Here is a 10,266-nt window from a genome sequence, read left to right as displayed (position 1 = left end):
TCAGTGCTGTCGTCTTTTTTTTTTCCTTTTTTTTCTTCCCCATCTACCTCTAATATTTTTAAGGAATGTAATGTTTTGGGTTGTTTTTAAATTGTACAAAAACACTGCATATGCCATATGTTATTCTGAAGATGAGATCAGTTGTTGGGCAGTATTTTTTAGCCTTACGCTCAGACTTCCAACCACGCACCTGTTTTCCAGAGAACATAGCGGTGATGTTTTATTGATTCTTATCTCTACTTTGTCATTCTACATTTAAATCAGCAATGCAAGATCTACTAGTCCACCAATATTTTGAAAAGCAACTTATTGGAGTGCTGTTCTAGTAAGTCCTCTAGTGATCTCTGTTCTATATGTATCTGCACTAATTTGGAATGGCCTTTTGGGTGATGACCTTCTGCCTTAAGGCCCATACACACTGGGCGACTTTGTGTTTTGAGTGGCTTTCAGCTCAAAGCCACCCAGTGTGTATGACTTGATGATGAATGGTGATGTGCGCTCCAGCATCATCGCCGGGAAGCCGCTCATCTGCCTGGTATTTCCAGCAGAGGAGCGGCTTTGTGGACGGCTTTGCATAGCGATGCGCTATACAATGCCATCTGCCCCCTTCTGACGTCACCGGGCAGGGGGTAAGACGCTCAGTGTGTATGGACCTTTAGTGACCTCTTTAAATAAAATGCAAGATTTTAATGTAAGGGAACAATGCATGCACAAAGGCTTCTGGAAGCAACGGTGGGACATGTAACTAACCATAGAGACATCCCTGGTGCTCTGAGTAATTAGACAAATGGTGAGAAGCTTTTTGGAGAAATGGTAAAAACACCTTATTTGGGTCAAAATGGTGTGAATTACTCCTGGATACATTTGTTGTATTATCATAGGTGAAATTTAGCACGACTCACAGATGAATTGGCAATCGGGTTTGTTCATGTTATTTAGGGGTTTATTCTAGTTCATTCTTTCTGACAAAATCCTTCTTAGATGGACAAAACCATGTGCACTGCAGGGGGGCAGATGTAACATGTGCAGAGAGAATTAGATTTGGGTGAGTTATTTTGTTTCTGTGCAGGGAAAATACTGACTGCATGATTTTACACTTCAATATAGATCTCACTTTGAAGAAAAACCCCACCCAAATCTAATTCTCTCTGCACAAGTTACATCTGCCCCACCCGCAGTGCACATGGTTTTGTCCATCTAAGAAGGATTTTGTCAGAAAGAATGGACTAGAATAACCCCCTTAGTTACTGCAGGGTTGTGTAACACCCAAAAATAACATGTGACAGGCTAAACCCCATACACACTAGATGTATTTTTAAAAGATATTGCTCAGAAGGGCCCTAGTGTGTACACTCAGTATCATTAACAATGCGCATTACCGCACTTTGTCAACTACCTCCTGTCATTGGGAAACACAGGGAAATTTAAATAGCCAAAGACCTGCATGTTCAGTTGGTGACCTCACTGAACGATATCAGTAACTTAATTGTTCAGTGTGTATGTACTATTGAGTTGAACAATGGCACTGTCGATTATGGCTAACGTTATCGTCGGTGCCCCTAGTATAGTGTGAATGGGGTTTTGGCGAACTCTACTGTCCTTTTCTAAAATTGGATTGCATTACACTGTATAATACATGTGTATTTGTTTTTGTTTCAATATGTTTTGGTATACTTCCACATTTTTCTTTTTAGTCTTTAGGAGAGAGGGATACAGATAAGCTGGTTGGGGGACTGGGCTGGATGAAGCATTGGTGAATGTACTAGCTTCCTTTGTTCACTGTGGTAGGAGCAAGACCTTCTGTATTAACTTTCAAAGATGAGGGAATCACAGAAATGTGGGAAACTGACTGATGAAACATGACAGCTCTCTGATTATGTACCTTCAGAACACTTAGGGGGGTATTCATTCTTTGTTGTGCACCCGCAGCCATCTCCTGACGGGGGAGATGGCTGCAGGGCCCTATTCAATGCTGTCTTCCCCGACAGCATTGAACAGGGGTTTTGCGCAGAACGAGCCCGCTCGTTCTGTTGAGAAAAGCCGGAAATAGGCGAGCTCCTGGCCGGAGCTAGTCTATTTTCGTCATCAACTCGCGGCCACGCCCCCTTCTCGGCGGCCGGGACATTGAATCCCGACTGCCGAGCTCCAGGCGAGCAGAACGGGACAGGGGCACGGCTGTCGAGCTTGCTCGACAGCCGTTCCCCTGACATTGAATACCCCCCTTAGACTACATGTAAACACCCAGTTAGTCATTTTTACACACGTACAAGATGTGTATGACATAAAGGGGGCAAATTAATTGCTTATTTTTTTGTAGATGTTGGCCACTAGATGGAGCCTGATGGCAGCAATTCTATTGTTCTGCTGTTAGGGCTCAGTTACCGCCAGCACCACCATTTCTGCATGCAGTTTCCTGAGGTGGCAAGCAGAAATGTGTGCGAACTGCTTTGTGTGCACATTTTAGTCAGATTTAGCTGCTAAGGGGCCCATTTATCATTTAATATTTGTAGCGAAATCTCCCACAAAGCTATTTTACGGAGGTTAGCTGCTAATATTAAGGGGCAGTGCAGTCTGCGGGGGTTCAGCTGCAGACCCCCTGGCACCCGGCTGAGTGCATCTCAGGGACGGGCTGCTTTCGGAGCCCTGTTCCCGTGTGTGCAGGATTACATATCCCCATGATAGGATCGCATATTACAATGCGATCCTGCGCGGAAGTATTCGGGTTGGCACGGATACCTTCACAGGTATCCGCTGCGCTCGCCACGAGCGCAGCGGATACCTGTTAAGGTATCCGCGTCCCCTCGCGGGGCTCGCCACGCTTCGGGCTCGGTGGCTCGCTGCGCCCGCCACACTATATAAAGTCAACTCCACGCCGACGTGGATAGTAGGGGTATGAAAAGGTCGGAGGACGCGTACCGCTGCGCTCGCCACGCTTCGGGTTGGCGTCAATAGTAGGGTGGCGTTAACAATGGGGGGGGGGGGCATTTGAAACATGAGGGTACTATTAAAATGGGGGGTTTTGGGGCTTTTTACATTGAAATCAATGTAAAATTGGGTCTCGGGGACCATTTTACATTGATTCGAATGTAAAAATCCGACGAGATTTTTCCGACCCGATGGATACAATCAAAATCGGTGGTGCCGTGCTAGGAAACAAGTACCGTATATACTTTGTTGTGGTCCTTAGGAAGGGGCTGACGCCCTGAAATATCAATAATGCACATGCTTTCTTCTGCTTTTTTCATCACTATTGTATTTGTAACACTATTGGAGTATGTATCTACCTTGTGCAACACCATGCAATATGCTCTGTTCTACGTATAGTTTGTCACTAATTCATTTTACAGCAAGATAATTACCCCCAAAAAACTTCACAGGCTATGCCAGAGCTACCTTTTGGGCAGGGCTGGGCAACACTGGCCCTCCAGATTTTGATGAACTACACATCCCAGCATGCCTTGCATCAGTTTCAGCATGGCCACATAGCAAAACTAATGCAAAGCATCCTGGGATGTGTAGTTCATTAACATCTGGAGGGCCGGTGTTGCCCAGCCCTGCTTTTGGGGATAGTATTGACATAGTTTGCAGACTTAAACCCCATACAGCTGGTTTGTGATGAACTGGAAAGAAGGTTGAAAGCAAAGTAATCAAGTGTACAAGTGTAGGAAGTTGTGCAACGGATTTGTTAACAACTTCCCAAATGATCATAAGCGTACGCACGGGGGTGCCTGGTGTGCACAGGCACACCCTAATGCCCGACACCCAGCATCACAGTCACACGATGCAGTGACTACCTTGAGGGATGATTATTATTGTCCTTCTATGACGCTCAGTTATGCGTAACCATCCGGCCGCCCGCCCGGGTTACCAGGCCACTGACTTTTACCCTCATGGCTCCATCTCGCGTAACATAAGGCAATGTCGTCATACTAGCCTTGCACCCTAAATAGTTGTAGACACTCCCATGCAGAGCTAAAATTATTTTCATGGTGGTGTACACCCTAATGTAATGTGCTGTGCACACCTATGCAAATGATATTCTATTTCCAGATAGCATGCCACAAGTGTGTATTATGAAGTCAAAACATTTCTTAAGCAAAATGATTCTAGGTTTCTTTTTATCTCTGTTTGTTTGTACTGTGCTTTTCATTTCAGAGTACATTGAAACATTGAACTGCATACATTTCATTCTAAAACTGTCAAAATAGGGGTTGTGACATTCATTGTATGTAGATGGGATGAGATGTAACAAGACCACATTAAAATCGCTAAAAGCTTTCCGGTGTACAGTGACTGTCACAAAGTAGGTATTAGCAAAGGAGTTGTATGTAGTGACAGGTTTTCTTTGTTTATTCAGCAACAACATCTCATAGAGCTGATCAGACAGCGGGAGACTGAAGCTGCCCTGGAGTTTGCTCAGACCCAGCTGGCCGAGCAGGGGGAGGAGAGCAGGGAGTGCCTAACCGAGATGGAGCGGACACTGGCACTGCTGGCCTTTGACAACCCAGAAGAATCCCCGTTTGGTGACTTACTTAACATGATGCAACGGCAGAAGGTAGATTTCTCAGCCACTTCCAGGCAGTGCAAGAGATTGGAGTAGACATTATAAAATGTGATTTCACACTGAATTCGATTTCTCTAATAAATAATATGTAATCATGTGAAACATAAGAAACCTAAATCAAGGAGGATTTTTTTTAAATTACTTTTAAGTTTATCTCTCCGACATTCAGTGCATGCAGATATTTTGGTAGAATTACTATTCCTGATGATAATGCATCTTAATTCACTACAAAACACTGCACTTGTGAATCCCTCTGGTTATGCTACACAGAGGAGGCCATGGTCACCTTTACAAAGAGAAATAAAATACAGCAGGAGGCACCACATGTAAAAAAAAAACTGTCTTGTGTTTATAGTTCTGTAAGAGAGTGCCTTCTGTCCTTTTTTAGAGGAGTATAAAGTCACTTTTCTTTCCTTGTAAATCTTGCAAATCACGTCTTGACATACGTTGACGTGTAGATTACAGCTACATCTTGTACTTCTGTTAACAGTTGGGCATATGTCCAATATTGTCCGTTTGCTGATTGTATTTAACAAAGGCTTGTTTCACAGACACTACACAAATGCCTTAATTGAATGATTTATGTGTTTACAGGTTTGGAGTGAAGTCAACCAAGCTGTCTTAGACTATGAGAACCGCGAGTCCACACCCAAACTGGCGAAGCTCCTGAAACTGCTCCTGTGGGCTCAGAATGAGCTAGACCAGAAAAAGGTCAAATACCCCAAGATGGCTGACCTCAGCAAAGGGACAGTAGAGGAGCCCAAGTAACAGAGAGACTGTCCCAGAATGTGTGTGATCTCATCCATTATCAGTCTGTGACTGCAGCATTTTCTACCAGCACGCATTTTGGCACTTCCTTCCCTTAGACAATTCCCTTTAGGGCTGTCCGTTTACAGGGACAAGAGCCCAACAAAGAAGCAGAGCTGAAAGGTTATAATAAAGTTTATTGTGTCTGTTATCCTCATGGACCATTCTCTGACCTGGACTTCAGTCAGTGCTTTGAATGCAGGTCCCACCAATCACCGAGAGGGAATAGGTAGAATGTAGTCTATGCATTGTAAAACAGAAGTAGGGGAATTTCACCAAAAATTACTACACTAAAGTAAATATTTAATCCACAAGATAGATAAATATAGTAATCTGCTAAATATATATTTATTAATTCCCAATTGTACCACAGGTGTCTTTGAACGGGATGATGCATAATTATTAGTAATAATTGTAATGCAAATAATTATGTATTGGAAATATTTTCTGTGACTTCCTCTGACTAATTTATTTTAAAGCAGTCCCAAAACTCTATTTATGGTTTGTGCTAATATTATGCAGAAATGTCTCCAATGTTTCTGAATTCTAGTGACAAATGGTGCATATTTATCCACACACAGGTTAGCCAGCCATTTTGTGGGGGGCTAGCCAGCCATTTTATAGGTGAAGGGAATTCATTAACCAGTATTTGGATATTGGTTTAGCGCAAAAAATTGTGGGCTTCTGTAATGTCACCGATTGTTTAGTCATTGATTGTCTGCAATTATTGGTTCAGCTCAAGTGGTTTCCATTGAGTCAGTAGGCTGCATTCAGTTATTGATCCCTCACAAAAAAGGCTGCCTCTTGTGCGTGACTAGTTCCAGATAAAAATAATATTGTTTATGCTATAAATTATAAATGTCATTGCAGGTGTCTACAGATGGAAGAACATATAGAAATAGTTACTTAGAACTTATTTTTTTGTTGATTCTACTTTTATAAGTAACCCTCCCCATCATTCGTGGCATGCTTAATTTTAGTTGGTTAGAAACCTCTTCAGATTATCGTTATTTTTTTCCCTTTCTATAGATGGCTAGATATTTTGCAAACCTGCTATATGTGTATGCAACAGTGCCATATAATTGGTATTGAACATGCCACAAAAAATAAATAATAAAAAACACCTCTGGCCGTACAAGGCTGAAAGGACAGTGATGTTTGCAACTGAAGTCCCTGTATTCAATCTAGACAACCGTAATCAAACATGCAGTATACCATGTCTTTACCATCGTGACCTGCCAGTTCATCCCTGAAGTTGTTAAATATTGCATCATGTATGAAACATAGGCACACCCTTTCAAGTGATTTGCCCTATTGTGCTGGATGCAAGTGTATTACCTACGGGGAAGTGACAGGTTCGCAGCATAGAAACAGATTTAGCAAAAAGCCATTCATAATTAGTGGACATTGTGATAAATGCTAAGATGACATGGGAATTTTTAATATAACTGCCAGCTCTAGAACACACTGGTCTACGTATTCAAATGTACTTACTTTGTTTTGTCATTTTTTATTGTGTGTACTTATTATTTTATGTCAATGTTGGACAGACATTGGCCATTGTCTTTGTGGCCAATACTTCACAATGAATTGCAGCCATCCACACCTTGAACCTGCAAGCTTTTTGGATGAACACTGATATTCAGGTTGTATTGAGTAATGCAATTAATAGAATATATAATTATTTGCATATTCAATATAAATCCCATTATGCGGATGGTTTCCTTAGTCTGCCTCCTCTTGTCACATGTTCAGGTTACTAAAAAGGCTGGGTCTCTTTACAGTTCTGTAATTAAAGTGATGTAATAACGTACAAAGCCACCATTCTCTACATCGGCAGCAAAGGGTTACCACTTTGTAGGTTGAGCCAATATGTATGGGAATGCAGCCTATTTTTTTTTTTTAATGAAGAATAGTGACATCACTAAGACTTTGTACCTCAGTGATGTCATCACTTTCTAGTGAATTGATAGGTTGTATTTGGATATTGAATGAGCACATGAATAACCTAGGTGAGGTCATTGACTTGCTAGTGAAAGTCACAGTCTTGTGAATATATTTGTTTAGGCCTCAACTTGGTCACCAAAACTTTCTGTAGGGGACAAGTATCATTTGGTCAGATGGTAGCGGATATGGGATTACACTCCTTTACAGATCTGTTTCCTATTCATCTCTTTTGTGAGGTACAAACTGATAAAAAAAAAATTAGGTCAATAACTATCTCCAACTGTGGCTTTTATGGGACAGGACATGCCAGTCTGGAGCCTCATCACCACATCCAGCGCATTGAACAGTTGGAGAATGTTGGATGGCTTGCCTCTGTGCTGGATTTGTGAATTACATTGTACATAGCAGTATGCCTTTTGTATATAGTTTTACATTCTTGCAGGTTGAATACATTAATGTGTGTGTGTGTGTGTGTGTACTGTGCATTATACTTGGGAGAGGTTAGTCAAATGTTTTGCAATTAAAATTTCTCAAGACATGAAATCAGTGCTGTCGTCTTTTTTTTTTCCTTTTTTTTCTTCCCCATCTACCTCTAATATTTTTAAGGAATGTAATGTTTTGGGTTGTTTTTAAATTGTACAAAAACACTGCATATGCCATATGTTATTCTGAAGATGAGATCAGTTGTTGGGCAGTATTTTTTAGCCTTACGCTCAGACTTCCAACCACGCACCTGTTTTCCAGAGAACATAGCGGTGATGTTTTATTGATTCTTATCTCTACTTTGTCATTCTACATTTAAATCAGCAATGCAAGATCTACTAGTCCACCAATATTTTGAAAAGCAACTTATTGGAGTGCTGTTCTAGTAAGTCCTCTAGTGATCTCTGTTCTATATGTATCTGCACTAATTTGGAATGGCCTTTTGGGTGATGACCTTCTGCCTTAAGGCCCATACACACTGGGCGACTTTGTGTTTTGAGTGGCTTTCAGCTCAAAGCCACCCAGTGTGTATGACTTGATGATGAATGGTGATGTGCGCTCCAGCATCATCGCCGGGAAGCCGCTCATCTGCCTGGTATTTCCAGCAGAGGAGCGGCTTTGTGGACGGCTTTGCATAGCGATGCGCTATACAATGCCATCTGCCCCCTTCTGACGTCACCGGGCAGGGGGTAAGACGCTCAGTGTGTATGGACCTTTAGTGACCTCTTTAAATAAAATGCAAGATTTTAATGTAAGGGAACAATGCATGCACAAAGGCTTCTGGAAGCAACGGTGGGACATGTAACTAACCATAGAGACATCCCTGGTGCTCTGAGTAATTAGACAAATGGTGAGAAGCTTTTTGGAGAAATGGTAAAAACACCTTATTTGGGTCAAAATGGTGTGAATTACTCCTGGATACATTTGTTGTATTATCATAGGTGAAATTTAGCACGACTCACAGATGAATTGGCAATCGGGTTTGTTCATGTTATTTAGGGGTTTATTCTAGTTCATTCTTTCTGACAAAATCCTTCTTAGATGGACAAAACCATGTGCACTGCAGGGGGGCAGATGTAACATGTGCAGAGAGAATTAGATTTGGGTGAGTTATTTTGTTTCTGTGCAGGGAAAATACTGACTGCATGATTTTACACTTCAATATAGATCTCACTTTGAAGAAAAACCCCACCCAAATCTAATTCTCTCTGCACAAGTTACATCTGCCCCACCCGCAGTGCACATGGTTTTGTCCATCTAAGAAGGATTTTGTCAGAAAGAATGGACTAGAATAACCCCCTTAGTTACTGCAGGGTTGTGTAACACCCAAAAATAACATGTGACAGGCTAAACCCCATACACACTAGATGTATTTTTAAAAGATATTGCTCAGAAGGGCCCTAGTGTGTACACTCAGTATCATTAACAATGCGCATTACCGCACTTTGTCAACTACCTCCTGTCATTGGGAAACACAGGGAAATTTAAATAGCCAAAGACCTGCATGTTCAGTTGGTGACCTCACTGAACGATATCAGTAACTTAATTGTTCAGTGTGTATGTACTATTGAGTTGAACAATGGCACTGTCGATTATGGCTAACGTTATCGTCGGTGCCCCTAGTATAGTGTGAATGGGGTTTTGGCGAACTCTACTGTCCTTTTCTAAAATTGGATTGCATTACACTGTATAATACATGTGTATTTGTTTTTGTTTCAATATGTTTTGGTATACTTCCACATTTTTCTTTTTAGTCTTTAGGAGAGAGGGATACAGATAAGCTGGTTGGGGGACTGGGCTGGATGAAGCATTGGTGAATGTACTAGCTTCCTTTGTTCACTGTGGTAGGAGCAAGACCTTCTGTATTAACTTTCAAAGATGAGGGAATCACAGAAATGTGGGAAACTGACTGATGAAACATGACAGCTCTCTGATTATGTACCTTCAGAACACTTAGGGGGGTATTCATTCTTTGTTGTGCACCCGCAGCCATCTCCTGACGGGGGAGATGGCTGCAGGGCCCTATTCAATGCTGTCTTCCCCGACAGCATTGAACAGGGGTTTTGCGCAGAACGAGCCCGCTCGTTCTGTTGAGAAAAGCCGGAAATAGGCGAGCTCCTGGCCGGAGCTAGTCTATTTTCGTCATCAACTCGCGGCCACTCCCCCTTCTCGGCGGCCGGGACATTGAATCCCGACTGCCGAGCTCCAGGCGAGCAGAACGGGACAGGGGCACGGCTGTCGAGCTTGCTCGACAGCCGTTCCCCTGACATTGAATACCCCCCTTAGACTACATGTAAACACCCAGTTAGTCATTTTTACACACGTACAAGATGTGTATGACATAAAGGGGGCAAATTAATTGCTTATTTTTTTGTAGATGTTGGCCACTAGATGGAGCCTGATGGCAGCAATTCTATTGTTCTGCTGTTAGGGCTCAGTTACCGCCAGCACCACCATTTCTGCAT

The 10,266-nt window shown here is 42.3% G+C and overlaps 1 protein-coding gene across 1 annotated transcript; it reads left to right on the top strand.

The window, feature by feature from the left end:
* Positions 1-4,337: 4,337 nt before the first annotated feature.
* Positions 4,338-7,861, top strand: LOC146007966 (glucose-induced degradation protein 8 homolog). Its single transcript, XM_083146782.1, has 2 exons — positions 4,338-4,555; positions 5,159-7,861. The coding sequence occupies exons 1-2, from the start codon at positions 4,469-4,471 to the stop codon at positions 5,330-5,332; spliced, it is 261 nt and encodes an 86-aa protein (XP_083002908.1). The 5' UTR covers positions 4,338-4,468; the 3' UTR covers positions 5,333-7,861.
* Positions 7,862-10,266: the final 2,405 nt, after the last annotated feature.

The sequence above is a fragment of the Crinia signifera genome, chromosome 6 (genome assembly GCF_055691185.1).
Source record: "Crinia signifera chromosome 6, ASM5569118v1, whole genome shotgun sequence".
Taxonomy (NCBI): domain Eukaryota; kingdom Metazoa; phylum Chordata; class Amphibia; order Anura; family Myobatrachidae; genus Crinia; species Crinia signifera.
Note: the sequence above shows the minus strand (reverse complement) of the source record. Positions and strands in the feature narration are given on the sequence as shown.